The sequence below is a fragment of the Sphaerodactylus townsendi genome, linkage group LG01 (genome assembly GCF_021028975.2).
Source record: "Sphaerodactylus townsendi isolate TG3544 linkage group LG01, MPM_Stown_v2.3, whole genome shotgun sequence".
Classification (NCBI taxonomy): Eukaryota; Metazoa; Chordata; class Lepidosauria; order Squamata; family Sphaerodactylidae; genus Sphaerodactylus; species Sphaerodactylus townsendi.
This window is the reverse complement of record NC_059425.1, coordinates 29703824-29724412: the sequence shown is the minus strand read 5'-3', so window position 1 is coordinate 29724412 and position 20589 is coordinate 29703824. Positions and strand designations below refer to the sequence as shown.

General features: G+C 45.3%; 1 protein-coding gene across 4 annotated transcripts; it reads right to left on the bottom strand.

The window, feature by feature from the left end:
- Window positions 1-5658: 5658 nt before the first annotated feature.
- Window positions 5659-19599, bottom strand: PBK (PDZ binding kinase). Of its 4 annotated transcripts, XM_048517888.1 has the most exons (9): window positions 19444-19554; window positions 19277-19353; window positions 17960-18031; window positions 15040-15133; window positions 13748-13890; window positions 13004-13173; window positions 11386-11515; window positions 7757-7939; window positions 5659-6218 (listed from the first exon to the last, which is right to left on the bottom strand). In XM_048517888.1, exons 3-9 carry the CDS (start codon window positions 18015-18017, stop codon window positions 6013-6015), a joined length of 984 nt encoding a protein of 327 aa, XP_048373845.1. In that variant the 5' UTR covers window positions 18018-18031; window positions 19277-19353; window positions 19444-19554; the 3' UTR covers window positions 5659-6012. The 4 variants fall into 4 exon arrangements, with proteins under 4 accessions (XP_048373845.1, XP_048373823.1, XP_048373829.1 ...); XM_048517866.1 differs by lacking the exon at window positions 19277-19353 and having other exon boundaries at window positions 19444-19599; XM_048517872.1 differs by lacking the exon at window positions 19277-19353 and having other exon boundaries at window positions 19434-19581.
- Window positions 19600-20589: the final 990 nt, after the last annotated feature.

Genomic DNA, 20589 nt, shown 5'->3' with positions numbered 1-20589 from the left:
TCCCTCCCCTTTTCTACTGCACCTGTGGGAAGCCAATGATATTCATGGTCAGACCAGCTGGCTAGATGGAAATGCCTGGTGGAAAAGCTCTGTCTTACAGGCCCTGCGGAACTCATTCAAGTCCCACAGGGCACTGATCTCACTAGGGAGCTTATTCCACCAGATAGGGGCCAGGGCTCAAAAGGCCCTGGCCCTTGTGGAAGCGAGCCGGACATCCTTCGGGCCAGAGATCTCCAGTAAATTTCCTCCGATGAACGGAGGGATCTAGGGGGCAATACAGGGAAAGGCGGTCCCTTAGGTATGCATGTCGAAGACTGCTCACAGCCTTAAAGGTTAACACTAACATTTTGAATATGATCTGGTACTTGATCGGCAGCCAATGGAGTTGGTATAGGACCGAAGTGATCCGGTCTCCACTTGACGTTCCAGAAAGAAGCCTGGCTGCTGCATGTTGGACAAGTTTTAATTTCTGGATCACAAACAAAGGAAGGCCAGCATATAGCAAGTTACAATAATTCAGTCTGGAGGTAACCATTGCATAGATTACTGTGGCCAGGTTGGAACGAGAGAGATACGGAGCCAGTTGCCATGCCTGTCGCAGATGGTAAAAAGCCACTTGGATTGTCTTGGCAACCTGGGCCTCCAGCGACAAAGCTGAGTCCAAGGTCACCCCCAGGCTTCTGACAGACGAGGCCAACTACAAGGCCTCGCCATCCAGTGAGGGCAGGCAAAAGGCAACCGGTCTCTCCTCCTGACCCACCCACAGAACCTCCACTGGATTTAGCTTCAGTCAGCTCGCTCTCAATCAGAGGCCCTTTCCGCACAGCGGAAAGGGCGCCTCTCCACCGGCAGAAATTATGCCGGGGGAGCGGCCCCCGCAGAGGCCAGCACAGAAGAGGCGGCTCTGCATGGAGTTGCCTCTTCTGTGTCCCCCCCACTCACCTCTTCCTCCAGCGTCAGAGGGCAGCGTGGGCGGGTCTCAGCAGCCCTCCAGACCGACACTAGAGGATGAGGTGAGGGGGGGGGGTGGACGGGAAAGCGGCTCCTTCCAAAAACTCCCTTGGGAAGGGAGGTGGAAAGCGGCGCCTTCACGCCGCTCTGGGCCGCACAGGACGGTGCTGCTGCGTTGCAGCAGCGCTGCCTGTGCGAACAGCTGCCAAGGGATGGCGTTTTTGCCATCCCTGGGCTGCTGTAAATTGCTCGTGCAGAAAGGGACAGACAGACAGACACAGCCCCTTAACCACGCTGGAGAGCCCTGGGGCCAAGGACGGGCAGCCCACCATCATGAACACGAGCTGGGTGTTATCCGCACATTGAAGACACCTCAGCCCAAAACTCCAGACCAATCCAGTTAGGGGGTGCATGCAGATGTTAATAAACATTTGAGAGAGGATCGCCCCTTGCAGCACCTCACAAATCATGGGGTGGCGCTTGGCGTTCTCTTCCCCCCCAACGTTTTGAATGAGTCCTGTTATACCTTAGACAAGATGTTCCGTGTATAAACTTTTAAAAGCTCTCTTTGGCAGACACGTTGACTCTTATACTCTGAGAATCTCATTGGTATCTAAGGGAGCTACTGGACTCAGATTTCTAACCAGTTTCCTTCATACCTCCTTGTACTTTCAAGATACATTCATAGTAGAAGCTACGTCTTATTTTTGCTATTGTACTGCAGAAAGAAAAAGCTACAGATCTCACGGATTCAGTCTCCTAACAGCCGCACTCTGCATCCAAGAAGCTTGAGGAAGGACAAGATTCATTAGCTGACTAAACAGGAGGAATTCAACCCAAGATTTATAGCAACCCAAGCCCCATGTCTGATGTCGTAACTGATCTAAACTGCAGCAATCTCCCATTAACTACAATAATTCTCCCACTGCCTCTTTCAAGCAGGGCTTCAGTTTTGCTCCGCCTTACAACCAGCGTGAGAGGAAAGAGCAAATAAACTTTGGATAGCCAGCCAGGATGTTTCCACTGCATACTTGTTATCCCAGATTGCTTGTAAACAGGAACAAAGCAGAAAATGTCTTGTAATTAATTGACAGAAACCAGATATTCACAGATAATTTCCTGCTTAGTTTTTCAAAACAGTGTGCCTGAGTAATATGAACAGTTGCAGAAGTCTGAATGGATTATACTGTGTCTTGTGTGCTTTCTTTATGCCACCAAAAGGTAAAAGCAGGCTTGTCATGCAAATCTGCCCTTCTCCCTTGAAAAGGTTTAAGTTGCAATGAGGAAAGGAAGTGGAGATGACCTTTACAGTGATTTTGAATACTGGAAATGGCAATCCCTTGTCATGAATGAGCTTGGCCCATTTAATCAGGATAGTCCTTGATGTCCTCTCTTACATTAAATGCCAGAGTATATCATGCAAATTTGTGTGTGTGTAAAGTGCCCTCAAGTGACAGCTAATTTATAGCAACCCTGTGGGATTTTCAAGGGACAGTCAGAGGTGCTGGGCCATTGCCTGCCGCCATGTGGTCTGAGAGGACTGTAACTACCCAAGATCACCCAGTAAGCTTCATGTGGAGGATTGGGGAATTGAACTGGGTTCTCCAGATTACAGGCCACTGCTCTTAACCACTGTGCCATGCTGACTCTGCAAATTTAATGTCACATAAATGCCTACTATCTTTGTTGGCTGGCAACAGCTCACATCAGACATGTTATATGAGGCTATCAACTGTTCTCTCTAAGAAGTGGTACTGGCATCCTTGCCTTTCTGTGTGTAAGCATCTGTACTTGGGAATCAGTAAAGATTCCACACTCATTCCTACCCTGCTATGACTTACTAAAAGGTGTTCTCCCTATTCCCAGCACTGTTCACCAAGCCTTGGCTCTCCTCAGCCAAACATAAATAACTACTCACTGCAAAGTGATAATTGCGATAATAGTGGGGCAGCTGCATTTGACATAAACCAGGTAGAGTGTACCAGTCTCACATTCTTTCCTGACAAAAAGCTTTCAAGTAATGGCATATTTGCCATTACAATGACCCATTCTGATGGCCACCTACTCTGTACCTATCTTTTTGTGTTTCTGATCAGTTGTTGGTAAGGTGGCCAGGTTGCATCTGATTCGTCAGTATACTGAACAGCCCACTTGGACCTGGCAAAGTTAGCAAATGGCTTCAGGTAGCTGCAGCCTGTTATTCCCAAACCCCCTCCCAATCAGTATCTCGCTCTGAGTGACATAACTATCCAGAGTTTCTTTCCTGGCACAAGCAGAAAAAGGGGTATAAAATGAGTGTCACGGGTCTCTACATTTTGACTTAGTTTTCTACCACTCGTATGTAGACCTTCACATATCCAGAGCATGATTCAATCTCCCATTCTACTTTCCTTCCCCACCTCTTAGTGCCATCCTCCCTCAATACCCGTAAGGCTCCCATTATCTTCCAGTATTCTTCTCGTTAACAATATTCATGCACCATTTCCTCTTCCAAAGTGGTTTTACTTGACTAGCCTCATATTGGTTACATTTTGTCATAATTCAAGTGGATACTAGGGATTTGCAATTGAATTTTAATGCATGTTTGAGCTGCTGTAAGCTGCTTGTATCTTGTTCCTTATACTCTTCACTATCTACATGAAATTGCTGGGTGAGGTCAGCTGGAAATTAGGGTTGGGTAGTCACAAATATATAGATGACACTCAGCTAAATCTTGCACTTTCAGATGATCCCAGTGAGGCTGAACTGATGGCTGGAAGCAATTTTGGAGTGGATGGGAGCTAATAATCTGAGGGTCAGTCCTGACAAGACAGGAGTGCTACTAGCAAGTAGGTCTAACCCAGAATTTGAGGTGTCACCTGTTCTACAAGGTAAACTCTGCTTGAGGGAACAGGTCCACAGTGTGTGTGTGTGGGGGTGCTCTTAGGCCTGGGCCTACAGCTGGAAAAGCAGGTGGCAACTGTGGCCAGGAGTGCCTGGCCGCTCTGGCATATCACCTGCCTACATCCAGATTAGATTACTGCCACATGCTCTATGTGAGGCTGCTCCTGAAAACTCCAGTTGGTACAAAATGCTCCAGCCAAGACTGGAAAGGTCACCTACACTGGCTCCCTATTTGTTCCCAGGCACAATTAAAGGTGCAGGTGATGACTTTTAAAGCCCTATGTGGTTTGGGACCAGCATACCTGAAAGGCCACCTATTCTCTGAATGCCACAGGTATCCTTGTGGTCCCTTCTAGGGAATTTTCTTCCCAGGAAGACTTGTCTGTCCCCTGCTGTTGATATTTTCCACCAGTAGGTAAAGACTTGTATTAGCGCTCCCTCCTTCCTGCCCAGTTTTCATTTTTGTGTTTATTTTAGCTTTGATTTTTAATGAAGGATGGATTTGTTTTGTTAAAAAAAGATTTTTAAGATGCAATTTGATTATGTACATTTTAAATCTGTTGGCTGCTTTGACGGTCCTAATGAGGCCAGAAGACGGCATAAATTTAGTAAAAAAAAATTATTAATGAACTTTACCCATACATATCTACTTAGAACTTACCTTGACTTCAAAACTGCCTCACTCTTTACTACCAAGTGTCCTTGCTCGTACAATGAAAGTTATCCTCCCTGGACAGCCATCAAACCTAGCAACATCTCTACACAACAGAGTAAAATATCACCACAGAACTATGGTCTAGAACTTGTTTGTGCTGAGATTGTAATAAACATTTCAGTCTCAAACCCTGAAACCTGTATTCTTGTTCCAAGCAAGGTGTCTGAGAGTGCTTGCAGGTGATGTTTCCTCAGTGCCTATTTCCCTGGGTGTAAGTTGCAATGCATCCATGGGAAGCTGATGTTATATAGTTATATAAAATGGTATTTTAGCAAGTAAAACTAGTATTATTACAGGGTAGCACATGGCATTCGTTACAGCCCTCTTTTGTTATGTAACATGCTCAGAAACTGCATTAATGAAGACATACAAATCATTTTAGATACCTTATGTACTCGTGTATAAGTCTACTTTTTCAGCACATCTTTTGTGCTGAAAAAGCCCCCCCCCCAACTTATACGCGAATGAGGGTCCCACTTAATTCTTCTGTGGCATTCCCCCTCTCCCATGTTGGCTCTCTCCTGCCTTCTTCTCTGCCCTCCCCCTTTCAGCCGCTTTCTCTGCCTCTGCCTTCTTCTCAGTGGCGGCCAGCCCCTGGCTCTCGGCAGGTGACAGCCAGTTGACATGGGTGAGCTGGACAAGCTGCGGGATGGAGAGGTCGGTGGCAGAGACCTTCGGAATTGGTGAGATGGGGGGGAGGAGTCAGTGGCAGAGACCCCAAATAGCGCCCAACCATATCTATTTTTATTTTTGAAATTTACCAGCAGCTGCTGCATTTCCCACCCTAGACTTCTACTCAAGTCAATAAGTTTTCCCAGTTTTTTGTGGTAAAATTAGGTGCCTCAACTTATATTTGGGTCACCTTATACACAAGTATATACGGTATGTTCTTTCTCACCGAAAGATGACAGGAGATTTGCGAATTAATCCACCATTTCCTGGACCTTCTCTGCTTTGGAACACTCTACTTCCAAACTAGGTAAGCGCTAGGACCCAAGCAGAGCATTCTAGAACAAATGTCCAGGAAATGAAAGATTAATTCACAAATCTCCTGTCATCTTTTAGTGAGAAAGAGTATAGTCGTGGTCAAATGAGATCAACAGGGAGGATAAGATTCCAAGTTTTTAATCCCAAGAATTAAGTTTTCAGAAATTACAACACAATAGGGAGGGAGATGGAGAAAGGAAACAATACAACCCGGAGCCTTTCAGGAGTCCCTAAAGTATCAGTTTATCAGCCAACCAAACTATTTCCACCCACTAGGAACAATATTTCAAGACTACAAAATGGTTACACTGTAGTGTAAGACCACCCATCTTCTATGCATTTAAGTTAAAGTATCTTCGTGCTTCTCTATGTCATTAAACTATATACATTTAAAATCTAGTAACTTCAATGGTGGCCAAAAGAAATGTCATGAAAAAACAAGCTATCACAGAAATGCAGGGAAACAGCAGCAGCACTTATTGCATGGATCCCTGTGCCTCTAAGCAGTCAACAATGCGTGCAGCTGCAGGACGTTTCTTCGGATCCTCCAAGGTGCAGAGAGAGAACAGCTCAATGACATTTTGATATAGCGGGCCCAGCTCTTCCACATTGAGCGGTGGCCGTGTCCCAAGAGCCTCATAATACGCAGATTCATCAAAGTCATCCTCATCAAAAGAAGCATCTGAAAAGATATTAAAACTGGGTCAATAGGAGGGAGTCATATTCTAAAAGGCCAGTCTCAAGCTGGAATAAGTAGATGGTCTCTAGCCGGCTCAAGGTTGACTCAGCTTTCCAAGGTAAGTAAAATGAGAACCCAGCTTGCTGGGGGGTAAAGTGTAGAAGACTGGGGAAGGGAATGACAAACCACCCATAAAAGTAGTCAGCCTAGTAAACATTGGGTTGTGATGTCACCCCATAGGTGACATAGGTGACTGACTGCTTGCACAGGGGACCTTTATCTTTCTCTCCATTTCATCCCACATACATCAGACTCTGTGCATGCACGGGTGTACAAGGAGACCAAGTAATTCTAAGAGGGGTACAAAGCAGTCACTCTGAGCACCATTTTTACTAACTCAGTGAAGCCTAGAGCTTAGAGCTAATGGCCATTTTTATGTTAAAAGTGTAACTGCCTTCTTTTCAACAAATTCTTTGTTAATCCCTTTTTTACTGGAACATGTTTGGTCCCAGCCCCATGCCTAAAGTGACTGAGTTAGAGGCTCTTCCCCATCCTGCCCAAGACCATAAACAAATTACCGTTTATACTCGTGTATAAGTCGACCTGCATATAAGTCAAGGCACCTAATTTTACCACAAAAAACTGGGAAAACTTGTTGACTCATGCGTAAGCCGAGGGTGGGAAATGCAGCAGCTACTGGTAAATTTCAAAAATAAAAATAGATAACAATAAAATTACATTGATTGAGGCATCAGTAGGTTAAATGTTTTTGAATATTCATTTCAAAGAAAAACAGTAAACTAGCTCTGTAAGCCTGATTCTCCCTTTAAATCACCCCCCCCCCTTCTGAGTGGATTTAAAGGGAGAATCTGGGGGAAAATTGAGGGTACCTGTCAGGGAATAAATGTTTATGTTAGCAGTACCAACATTTCAGAGTATCTTTAGGAGACCCTCCTGATGATACCACCCAGGTTTGGTGAAGTTTGGTTCAGGGGGTCCAAAGTTATGAACCCTCAAAATGTAGCCCCATCTACTACTAGCTCCCATTGGAAACAATGGGGGATGGGGCACCCCCTTTTGGGGGTCCATAAATTTGGACCCCATGAACCAAACTTCACCAAACCTGGCTGATATCATCAGGAGTGTCACCTGATGATACCCTGAAATTTTGGTGCTGCTAGCCCAGGGGTAGGGAACCTGCGGCTCTCCAGATGTTCAGGAACTACAATTCCCATCAGCCCCTTTCAGCAAGGCCAATTGGCCATGCTGGCAGGGGCTGATGGGTGGTCCCTGAGCTATCTGGAAACATGAGTTCTGGTCTTAACAAAACTGCACCCTGGTGGCTGTGAAGTAAAAACCCTAAAATATTTTTTAAAATACACCTCACTCGCGTATAACTCGAGGGGGGCTTTTTCAACACAAAAAATTTGATTTATGAGTATATACAGTAACCTTCTATTGAACCACCTCATCAAGAGAGGGAGAAGCGCCATGAAAGCCATTACTGAGTCAGACCAAGAGGAAACCCCCGTCAAGCACACCTTCATCTGATACTTCATCATCTTCAGGAAGGTTAAGGTGAGGTACAGAAAGCGTCATCATTTCCCACAGAGTCAGCCCGAATGCAAAGATGTCAGCCTTGTCGGTGATGATGCCATCTTCCTCCAGAACTTCCTTTGGTTTCCAGGGCTCAGTGCCAATATAGTGGGCATCTGGGTCACTCACTGTGTGGAAAACAGCATTCAAGTGAAATGCAGAGCCATCTGCGGAAGCCAGTGAGACTTGGGCCCTGCAGAACCTGATGCAATTCCACAGGGCCTGTAAAGCAGAGAAGTTCTGCCAGACATATGGTTGAAGGCAGCAATAGTTTCTGCTATACTTTTTTCCACCAAAAGATGACAGTAGAATTGTATATTAATCTGCCATTTCCTGGACCTACGTTGTTTTAGAATGCTCTGCTTGGGTCCTAGTGCCTTGGGAACTGAACTAGGTAGGCACTAGGACCCAAGTGGAGCATTCTAGAACAAAGATCCAGGAAATGGCAGATTAATATAAAATTCTACTGTTATCTTTTGGTGGAAAAGAGTATAGGTAGCTTACCTTCCCTTCTTTTTTCTGGGACCCTTTTATTTATTTATTTTATTGCTGAAGTTCTATTTTATTATGCCTCATCTGTGATTAACTATTTCTTCCTTTCTCCTCTGAACAGCCTTCCCATGTTTGTATTTTTAGGGCACCATTATGCTCATGTTTTACTTAATAAGGAATTTAATTGTTTATATATGTCATTTTAAATTGTTGTAAGCCACTCTGAGCCCGACTCATCAGGAAGGGGCAGGATACAAATAGAATAAATAAAGTTCTACAGATGAAACAAGAGACGCATAAGCAGCTAAATGCCCTCTATTCAGTAATGCTGTTATACCCCACCCACGTCCCCCTGCTTGGAAGTGAGGCTTGAAAATGTGCTGGTGAAACTTCAGATGCTTGAATGAGAAGGTGGAGGTAGATAAGCATAATTGGGGGAAGAGGGAATTCAGACACTTGCACCACTCTTGTTTCATCTGAATAATTTACACTGCACAGAAACCCCATCAGATGGACAGGATTTTGTACTTTGTTGTTGTTTTTTAAGGCAGTCACCTAAAGTTACTTAACATTGTATCTAAGGTACCAATAAGGAAAACCACTCTGCCTCATCCTGCTGCCCCTTCCCTTCCTATTGGTGAGGTAGGACGTTGGAAAGGCCACAAAACCAAAGCAAAAGGATTCCACTCATGCATCCAAGCCTCCGCTTCTCCCCTCTATACAGCTTTAGGAGGCTTAACAGAAAACAAAAGTGATTGGCAGCTGAATACTAGATAGACATCCCAGTCTTGGTTCCTAGAAATCTTGAATAGCTAAGCTTACATTGAGTCTATAGCTTTCCCATCTCTCCTAAAGTACAGCAGCTGTACTTCTTGTTTTAAGCAGGTGTTTATATTTTTAAATGTCACCACTGAGCAATAATGCAGACAGGGAACCTTAATGGATCACTGAATTTTTAAAAGAGAAATCTCCCTCCTGGCTATTTAGCTTCTTTGAGGCATCCATAGGTTGCTTTGAGGCATCACCATAGGTTGTTCCAGTATCCTAGCAGAGAAACTCTGGTTTCTTAATCCTAGAACAGGGGTCGGGAACCCGCGGCTCCCGAGCCGCATGCGGCTCTCCTGCCGTTGTGCGGCTCCCCACGTGGCTGTCCCTTCCTGGAGCTTTGCGAGCTCCGTTAGCTTGCAGGCGGCGGGAGTTAACTGTAAAGCGGGCGCGGGGAGGCAATGCCAACAGAGGCGAGCAAAGCGGTGAAGCCGGTGAGATGGCTCCTGGTGGCTTTCCAGCTCCCATTGCCAAGCTGTCTGGGAGCAGCGGAGATCCCGCCCGAGAATGGCCGGCGCCAATTTAAACTAAAGCAGGGAACTTTCAGCCAAGGCGAGGTGAGTGAGTGAAGCCCGAGGCAGGGAAGAGTGAAACCTTAGAGCGCCGGGGAGGCCAGCAATGCAGCCAAACAAGCCGGCCGGGAGGAGACCCTGCTCCTGCTTTGGCGGTGAGGTTGAAGCCCGAGATAGAGCCTGGCTGGCTCCTCCCGTGGCAGCAGAGCGCCGGGGAGGTAGCGTGCAACGTGAGGAGGGAGACCCTGCTCCCTGCTTTTGGCCCCGGTGAGGTTAGAGGCCCGAATAGAACTGGCTGGCTCCTCCGTGGCCTTGGAAGCGCCGGGGAGGCCAGCGTGCAACCAACAAAACCCGGCCCGGGAGGAGACCCTGCTCCCTGCGCAGCCGGTGGTGGAGGTAGGCCGAATGGGGCGCTGGCTGCACTCCTCCGGTGGCCTTAGAGCGCCGGGGAGGGCCAGCGTGCAGCCAAACAAGCGGCGGGAGAACCCTGCTCACTGCGCAGCCTTGAGTGATGAGAGTGGTGAAGCGAATGGGAAGCCTGGCTGCCTCCTCCGGCCTTAAGAGCGCCAGGAGGCCAGCGTGCAGCCAAACAAGCGGCGGGAGGAGACCCTGCTCCCTGCTTTTGGCCAAGGTGAGGTGGGGAGGTAGGCGAATAGAGCGGCTGCCTCCTCCCGTGGCCTTGGAAAGCGCCCGGGGAGGCCAGCGTGCAGCCAAAACAGCAGGAGGAGACCTGCTCCCTGCTTTTAGCCAGGTGAGGTGAAATTGGGCGAATGGAAACCTGGCTGCACTCCTCATGTGCCGACGCCAGGAGAGGCCAGCGTCACAACCAAACAAGCGGCGGAGAGACCCTGCTCCCCTGCTTTTGGCCAGGTGAGGTGGGAAGTGAAGCGAATAAGAGCCACAACGCCTCCTCCCGTGGCCGCCCAGAGGCGGGAGGCAGCGTGCGCAGCCAAAGCAGCTTGGCGGGAAGACCCTGCTCCTGCTTTTGGCCGATGAGGTGAAGTGAAGCGAGCAGGCTAACGCCTCCTCCATTAACTAAGAGCGCCAGGGAGGCAGCGATACAAAGTGGGAGACTACTCTCCCGGCTTAGAGGCGAGCAGAAGGCGAGGACGCCCTGCTCTAGTTGTGGCTGCCCTTCCTTCTTCGTAGGATGACAAGGTTTTAAAAAAAAAAACCAAAAAATACACGAATTACTATCTTGGCTATTTAAAAAAATGTCAAAAAAAGTACTCTCTCGCGGTGCATCCATGAGTTTGAGTTTTCTTTTCCGGGTAAAATGGGTCCAAATGGCTCTTTGAGTGTAAAAGGTTCCTGACCCGTGTCCTAGAAGAAACTCTGCCGCTTACCATATCAAAAGAATGTAAGAGGATTCCCCTAAAAATCACACACACACAAAATTATTGGACACAACTGTAACATGTATGCAAATGTAAGGAGACTATTTTTATGGCATATGTGTGAAAAAAACTAGACTTGCATTTGAGTAAATACTGTATTACTTATTCACTGCTTTCCAGTGTGAATGCAGTTATAGAACATGTAACAGGCACTAGCTTTGGCAAGGAAATTAATTCTTCAGAGTAATGCATTTTTGACTAAAGTAGTGGACAGTGAGGAGGTCCCACCATCAAGGCAGGTGCTTGAACGAGGCCACATGCCGCCCCAGATCTCAGAAAAAGGAACTGAAGACTGGCCTCCAAGAGAATGCCACAGACCATAAAGGGGTTGCCACAAGTTCAACGTACCCATCATGTTCTCATCCAGTGGTAATGAAACACCCACATCACAGATCTTTACTGACTCAAAGTCACCTTTAACAACAACATTGGAAGATTTGATGTCTCCATGAAGCAATTTTTTGTCATTGTGTAGATACTGAAGAAGAGAAGAGGAAGGGATCAGGATGAGATCTCAGGGTTTTCGTAGAATCAAGGCAACAAGACTACTAAAGCAGTTCAACAGGCAACAAACAGCAGATAAGTCATCAGACAGGTAGATTGTTCACTCAGACAATGGCCCATCCCCAGGTTTCCCTTACTGCTCTCTTTAAAATATACCTGCTAGATCCATCTTGTTAAGGAATTAAGAAAGTCTGAACTCACAAAGATGTGTCTATATATACCTATATCACATGTATTTGCAGCATGAGTTTTAGAAGACGATTCAGCTGAATCTAATGCTTTGTTTATGCCATATCAGGAAAGGAAATGGTTTTAAGATTGTGATAGATGTCCACAGCAGTTGAAAAATGGGGAAGTGGGTCACGGGGAAGTGAAGTGAAGCATATCGAAAACAAGTGTAAAGGTTGAGATGAGACAGCAATTAGTACATGCTGACAACAAAGAATAATATGCCACACATAGAAACATTGTTAAAGAAATCAGGGGATTGGAGATTGTGAGCCTTCCATATCAGCAAGGACTGGATGGGTGGACAGGAATGGGAGGGAGGAATAAGGTATAAGAGGAGCTGTGTTGGAGAGCCCCTCCAGAGACCGCACCCTGGGTGCGTTCTCTCCACACCTGCAGCCGTGTATTCAATAAACTGCTTACTGCTGACCACCTTGTTTGGAGACTCTCTTTGAGAACAATTTCCATAACAATCTTCCTTTTCTCCATTATTTTTGCCTACACCTCTTTTCTTCAGCCCTTGCTTTTAAACCTCTCTCCTCGCCATTTTCCCTTATACGACCTTGTCTTCTCCATCACCACCTGGCTTCCCCCTTTCTCTTCTACATATTTCAGTTCCAGCACTCTGCCTCTTCCCATCTATTTCTTCTCTCTTTTAACATGGACCAAACTACTTCCAGGTTCCCTTCAGCATCTTGCGCTATTGCTGCTAGGTAAATGTAGACCCAGTAATTGTAACAGACTGTCAGTCCCCATTTGTCTCCTAACTTACACCTTTCAGTAGCAGATTTTGGGCCCCTGCCCTGTATCCTAAGATCCCTTCCACATCTTCCACCAATCACCACTCCAGTTGCAAAGAATTCGCTTGTTTTATAAATCAGGCTTGCTTCCCTTGGGAACAGACCATCCCCAACTCAGTGCTCAATAGCTGCTGGTCTTTGGACTTGCAATTGTGTAATGACCTGGGCTGTCTATCTTTTGCCTGCCCCACAAAGCTCCATGCATTGGCATTTTTTAATAGCCATGTGCCCCCTCCTCCCCCCAGTTACTGCATTTGGAATCTTAAATGTCACAGCATGAGAACAAGCACCAAAGGCTGGCGCCATGATCTGAGTCATAGACAAGTGATTTTCTTCTACTATGTTCCCAGAGTTCTCTCTACTACAGACTTTGCTAGAACAATGTCTGCTCTTACAGTCACAAACATATTCTGCAAGTAAAGTCGGACACATACCTTCAACCCTCTTGCCATGTGTAAGGCAACTCTGAGGATGGTGGCAGCTGGAAAGGGTCCCTGGTGTTGTGCTCTCCTTTCTTCTATTAGGTCATTGAGAGATTTTTCTCCCCCATATTCCATGGCAAGGCACATGCTCCCATCTTTGGCTTCAGTAAATGCTCTATACCCTTCAAGAGACAATTGTCTTGTTTAGGATTTTGCGGAAACCTGTGTTCGGCCCAATGCCTCTCAAAGTTTACACTGAGAAGAGTGATTCATTCCTTTAGTGTACTTTGAAGTGGCAGGAAATTATCAGTTTTTAATCCTTTATATGGAATTTTTCTACATGCATATACTTTGTAATTTCCAACATCATTCTGTGCAGTAGGTCCCTCATTCCTGCTTCTCAGTTGGAGATGGTAAAATTGCCTCCCAATGCACAGTAGATATTCACCAAGACTATTACAGATCCTTTAGATTTCTTTCCACATCTCCAGCTCCATTTCCTTATATTAAAAGGTGTATCCCTTTAAACACATTTTACCCTGACAGGCCAAGAGTCTTGAAGTACCACCCGGCTATAGTTATTTATTAAAATATTCATACTGCACACTTCCTTTTGGCTCAAGGTGGCTTCCAGTGAACAGACTCACCAGGGCAAGAAAATAGTAAATTTCAGAAACTACTCTTGTCTGTTACCATGTATCTATCAGGAATCTCAGAATGAAGAAGCTACCCTCCCCTTTTCTCATTCCAACTTACCCACGATGTTAGGATGCTGAATTCCTTTCAGGATCTTAGCTTCTTCATTCAGTCTTTTTTGATATGTATCTTGCTGACTGGAGTCACATTTAGGATTTATTTTCTTCACAGCCCAGGGGGAGTGACAGATGCCTTTTGGAGACCTAAAAAAAACACCTCCAGGTAAAGATGGGTCTCTCATTGCTACAGCCACTTATACAGTCAGTGGTGGGGAATCTGACTCAGCTAACAGATTACCATTTCTAACTGAGCTCAGGGGGGAACTGTACCACACATCATATTTACAATAAATAAGATTGGTTAAGAAACCCAGAATGTATTGAACTATCTTGTTTAGGTAATTAGGTATTCAAGAAATCCACCAAGAGACCACTCTTTAGGCAATTTCAGATTCAAGCATATTGCAGGCAGACAAAGGACACTGATTGCATTTGAAAACAGCAGCTAATGAAAAGACATGCTGAATAGTGCCTAGAAATTTCATTGTGGCACAATCTTTGCAATCAGTTATTTTATTGCAAGGATGTTGTGGGTTTTCTGGGTTGCATGGCCGTGTTTCAGTAGTATTTTCTCCTGACTTATCTACCAGGTTTTTATTGCAGTTGCTCTCTGCAATCCTTAGTGCAAGTACAAAGCTTGATTACTTCACATCACAATACACATTGTGATATGATGAACACATGCTTTCTCATATGTTAACTTTACACCATTCTGAGATGGTTGATGAATCTATTGCTCACCAGTTGCTTTCTACATTGGCTCCAACTTTCTGAGCTTTTTAAAGGAATAATGTTAATAATTTGAGAAATAATGGGAGAAGTTAAGTTAGGGCTAGAGGTTAGGGTTTTGTTGTGATGGCAACCAGGGCTCCCCCCAAAAAAACCTTATTTATATACAAAACGCTTTTTGTGATAGCTTAACTGCAGTTACAAGAAACTGAAGAATTTAGGTTTCGGGGTAGTAGTAATAATTAGAAAAGAGTACCATGAAAATCCTGAATTGTACCATGAAAATGCTGAAATGACTCTACTTGAATTTTTGGGGTGGCTCCTACAACTAAAGAAAATCTGTGAAGGCTTGCTTGACATACTCCCACATTCTGTATCACCAGCTAATTTAAAACAGGGGAATAATTTCTTCTTTATGCCAAATTTGGCATACAGATGCCAAAAGCAAAACTGCTTATTCACTGTCCACCTTTTTCAAGTTATCCCACATAATTCTGTTTTGTTCAAATACATTTTCTGTAGCTGTGAGCAACTTATAATTTTACTATATAGGTGTTTCTTTACCTTTTCATAAGGTAAACACTGACTCCAGTTCCATAGCCAAGTTTCTGCATGAAGGGAGAAGCTGGGATAGTTATTAATGGTGAATTAACTGGTCCTATATTGGACAAAGAAAAAAGGCAGAGAAATCCTTTAGTAGTTACACAGTGCCATCTCTAAATTCTTAGAATCACAGAGCTGGAAGAGAACACAAGGGCTATCAAGTCCAATCCCCTTCAATGCAGGAACACATCAAAGTATTCCTGACAGATGGCCATCCAGTCTCTGTTTAAAAACCTCCAAAGAAGGAGATTCCACCACACTCCGAGGTAGTGAATTCCACTGTCAAACAGAGCCAAGAAGGTATGGTTAGAGTGGATCTGGGTAGCTTGGGGTCAACCCCCCTCACTCCTTCACTAGGAGCAAGCAGTCTCTGATGCAGCTGCCTCCAGCCGTGCCCTTCACTTGGTTTCTGCTGCCTTAGAAAGAGTGTGTGTGGAGGGAGGGAGGGAGGGAGGGAGGGAGGGAGGGAGGTGGGCGAGGAATCCCTCTATAGTCCTCCTGGGGCATGGAAGAGGTCTAATTCCTTCTCCCCACACCATGTTAAAAAAAAATCCAGAAGCATAAACGTTTTCCTTTTTAAGATCTTGTGGTGCCAATTCTCAGCACAGCTGGGATCTGAAGAAATATTCAGCATGCTTGTTTCCCCTAAAATGGTGCTCCTGCTTCCTTAAAACATCAAAACATCCTATAAAACTTTCATTTTTCTCTAATCACAAAGAACTACAACTTCTAAAAGCCTGCATGTTGAAGGTGCCCACAGGAAAAGGAAGTGTTTACTTTCCTCCTCTTCCTCCCAGGGCAAATCTGGTTGTTTGTTCACCCAGTGACTGAACTCTTTTGGGTTAGCGACTAGTGAGCAGTCTCTAGCTGCGCAGACGTCCAAAAGGCATCTGTCCCCTCAAGGGAAGCAGCTGCTGCTCTGTATTATTTCAATGGGATTGTCTTTAGAACATAAGAACATAAGAACAAGCCAGCTGGATCAGACCAGAGTCCATCTAGTCCAGCTCTCTGCTACTCGCAGTGGCCCATCAGGTGCCTTTGGGAGCTTACATGCAGGATGTGAATGCAATGGCCTTCTGCGGCTGTTGCTCCCGATCACCTGGTCTGCTAAGGCATTTGCAATCTCAGATCAAAGAGGATCAAGATTGGTAGCCATAAATCGACTTCTCCTCCATAAATCTGTCCAAGCCCCTTTTAAAACTATCCAGGTTAGTGGCCATCACCACCTCCTGTGGCAGCATATTCCAAACACCAATCACACGTTGCGTGAAGAAGTGTTTCCTTTTATTAGTCCTAATTCTTTCCCCAGCATTTTTCAATGAATGGCCCCCTGGTTCTAGTATTGTGAGAAAGTGAGAAAAATTTCTCTCTGTCAACATTTTTCTACCCCATGCATAATTTTGTAGGACTTCAATCATATCCCCCCCTCAGGATCCATCTCCTCTCCAAACTAAAGAGTCCCAAATCTGCAGCCTCTCTCCTCATAAGGAAGGTGCTCCAGTCCCTCAATCATCCTCGTTGGCTCCTTCTCTCTGCACCCTTTTTTTCTATCTCCTCAATATCCTTTTGAGAATGCGGGCCACCAGAACTGGACATAGTACTCCAAGTGCAGTCGCACCACTGCTTTATATAAGGGCAATGGACAATCTTTGCAGTTTTATTCTCAATTCCTTTTCTAATGATCCCCAGCATAGAGTTTCTTGCCTTTTCACAGCTGCCATGCATTGAGTTGGACATTCCCATGCTGAACTATCAACTAAGACGCCCAAATCCCTTTCCTGGTCTGTGACCCCTGATAGCACTGACCCTTGTAGCTTGTATGTGAAGTTTGGATTTTTTGCCCCTATGTGTATCACTTCCTTGCATTTTGCTACATAGAACCTTGTATTTCCCATTTCTTAGCCCACTCACCCTAATTCCATATCAAGGTCTAGCTGGAGCTCGCCGCAATCGCTTTATTCAGGTTCTCACCAATCTCTACATAATTTGGTATCATCTGCAGACCTTAGCCACCACGCCACCCACCCCTACTTCCGCAGGTCATTTATGAGATAGGTTAAAGAGCACTGGTCCCCAAATGGATCCTTGGGGGACACCACTCCCTACATCTCTCCATTGTGAGAACTTCCCATTTACACCCACTCTTTGCTTCCTGTTTCTCAACCAGTTTTTAATCCATAGGAGGACTTCCCCTCTTATTCCTTCATTGCTGAGGTTTCTCAACAGTCTCTGGTGAGGAACTTTGTCAAAAGCCTTTTGGAAATCCAAGTAGACAATGTCCACATGCCTGTTTACACTCTCAAAGAACTCTAGTAAGTTTGTAAGACAGGATTTGCCTCTGCAAAAGCCATGCTGACTCTTTCTCAGCAGGTCTTGCTTTTCTACATGTTTAATAATTTTATCTTTAATGATAGATTCTACTAATTTACCAGGAACAGATGTCAAACTGACTGGCCTGTAATTTCCCGGGTCCCCCCTAGATCCTTTCTTAAAAATTGGTGTGACATTGGCCATCTTCCAGTCTTCAGGGATAGAGCCTGATTTCAGGGATAAGTTGCATTCTGCCAAGAAATGGAAGGGGCAGGATCTAGGAAATAACCTCTTGTGAGTTGTCCCATTTGCTTCCTTGAGCTCCCATTCACTAGCATTAACTGACACCTGGACAGATGTTTACAGAGGAAAAAAGGAGCATTCAAAACTCCCCAGTTTCTGTCTGTAAATAAAGAAGGGGTACTTTGAGCATAAGACTTACGCTAGCTTCTCCCTCAATTCCAAACCTGCAGAAAATTATTTTATTATTATCATCATCATCCAGCTTTCCTCTATCCCTCCTCCTCTGTTTTCAAAAACTGGACTCACACAAGACTAAGTACAGACTCACCTGCTTTCTTTCTCTCAGATTGTTTGCTGGGGGTCTTTAAGGCAAGTTCTGCTTCCATTGTGAAGAGTTATCCTGCAGAAGACAGGAAAAAGCACACTGTGACAATTATAACTTCTTTGTGTAGCACTATTTGCTGCTGAGAGGGGATCCAATATATCATACACCAGTGCTAGGTTGTGAGAGCCCTTGGGTTTTTCAGAAGATTTCCTCAGTAGAAGATAAATTAAAGAGCTCCATGGATCACAGTGAAGCGATATTAATGCCCAGAATAAATACCGTACATCGGCATTTCTACAAATGCAAACAGAAATGTTGTGACACCTTAAAATATTTACTCTAGCATACATTCTTAAGGACAAGAGTCTCCTTCATCAAATGTATTTAACCTGGCCTTTGTAAGTAGATATACAAGGTTATAAAGGGACAAAAGTTGCAAACAGTAGGGTGAAAGAGAAGGAAGCTGGTCTGCCTGGTGCTAAGAAGATGCAAGGTGAGAGATAATTATCTACGATGTGAATATAATCAAGAAAAGTACAGGGCCCATTCACAGCAGCAATAATTGAGAATACAATACACACATTGTTATAACACAACAATAGAACAATACTCAGTTGCTGCAAAAGTGAAGACTTATAGAGTGGGTGGGAAGCCGCTTTGAGGAGAGAAAAAGAAATTTGCCATAGTAATAGCTGCAAAAGGGAAACTGCACAACCATGCCCCCCACCCCCACCCCCACCCCCACCCCCACCCCCAGGAAAACATCTTTGCTAAATTAGTGAAACTCTAGTTAGTAGGAGGAAGAGTTTGGATTTATACCCCACCTTTCTCTCCTGCAAGGAGACTGAAGGTGGGCTTCAAGCTCTTTTCCCTTCCTTTCCCCACAACAGACACCTTGTGACATAGGTGGGGCTGAGAGAGTCCTGAGAGAACTGTGACTGGCCTAAGGTCACCCAGCAGGAATGTAGAAGTGCGGAAACATATCTGGTTTACCTCTGCCACTCAGGTGGAGGAGTGGGGAATCAAACCTGGTTCTTCAGATTAAAATCCACTTGCTCTTAACCACTACACCACGTTGGCTCTCTGCACAGTCACTACTGATCCTGCCCCTCACCTTCCACTCTGAACTCACACTGAGTTTTACAGTGAGGCACACCAGACCTGAGAAAGCATCCCAGAATTCTCTGCAACAGACAATGGACATAACAGCAAATGTGATGTTTCAGATTGTCATCCTATGCTCTGGAAGGTTTAAAGCTCCACTCGTTCGTGTGTGAGGACTTTGCGACAGTCGTGCTCTGTGTTTGTGTTTACGCTCACCTGCCTCACAAGGGCTGTTGTAGCAAGGAAAAAACAGAGGAAGGGAGAACAGCGTTGCAAGTCACTTTGGACTCCCGCTGCAAAGAAAAGAATACCACAAATAAGCCCTCTAATGCCGAAAAGCTTCCATAGAGGAAAAAGAAAGGGAAGCCCAAACCTGCTGTCACCTCAAATCCACCGAAGTTCCTTCTGCACGCCGCCCCCGTTGCTTTTTGAATTCTAGCGCGCGCGGTTTTCTTCCCACCAGGGCGACGGTGCCTGCCAAGGTCCAAAACTCTTAGTCGTGAGTTGCAGAAAGGACGAAATGGAAGGGCCCAACTTGAAGGGGGGAATCAAGGAAACAGATTTGCTGGCCTGGGCCATCTTTAGGTTGGAGAGGGGAGACGTTCAGAGGGGAATGGGGAAGGAAGATTTTTAAGGGCGTTACTGTGTGGTTATCTGATAATTCAGCCCTGTGTCTCCAACCATGCCTGCTTTAGGCGTGGGAGCCGCAGTTCTCCTCGCTGTATTACACCCCACAGAACCTTCTGCTGGAATAAAACGTTAGTCTTGCAAGAGCCCCAAAACAGACTGCCATGCAAGCTTCATAGAGTTTAGTGGGGTATTATTAATCGTCTGACACGGGCAAGATTTTTTCTGGCAATGTGTTCCTCTTCAGATAGTACCCACATTCCCAAGTATGGTGCTGAGTCATAACTATTTGCATATCCAGAGAGATAAACACAGCTATGACTCCCAGTACTTAAAAAATGGACTGATAACCCCACCCACAATACAATGTACTCAACCACACCTTTGCATAGCAAGTTCCACCCAAATACTTACTGATCGATGTATTGTCGAAGGCTAGAGAAAACGGAGCCAGGTTCAAAATCTGAGTTTTGCGTCGTTGTCCCCCCCCCTCTCCCCCCCCCGTGGATGGCCTCCCAGGACCAAAGGCTGCCCCCCCCCCACTACGATCAAAGAATAATTTTTTGCACCATGTCATCTCAAAGTCACAATCACATTATAGAATATATATGCCCTAACACACAAATCTGGGCTCCCTAGTTGAAACAACATTGAAAGTGATGCGGTTTGGGGGGGAGGGGATTCCACCCTGAAACAGCATCACTTTTAGTGTTGTTTTAGACTAGAGAGCCCAGATTCTCCTTTTAAATCCACCTTTAAGGGAGAATCTGGGCTCCCTAGTTTAAACAACATTGAAAATGATGCTGTTTCAGGGTAGATTCCCCACCCACCCCCCAAACAGTATCACTTTCGATGTTGGTTGTTGTGGGTTTTCCAGGCTGTGTGACCTATGAGACACCTCT

Coding starts and splice junctions, on each gene's coding strand:
- PBK (XM_048517866.1), bottom strand. CDS start 18,017: ATGGAAGCAGAACTTGCCTTAAAGACCCCCAGCAAACAATCTGAGAGA. Junction 15,134..17,959: donor ATCTGAGAGAAAGAAAGCAG/GTGAGTCTGTAC, acceptor TGTCCAATATAG/GACCAGTTAATTCACCATTA. Junction 13,174..13,747: donor TCAGCATCCTAACATCGTGG/GTAAGTTGGAAT, acceptor TGTCTCTTGAAG/GGTATAGAGCATTTACTGAA.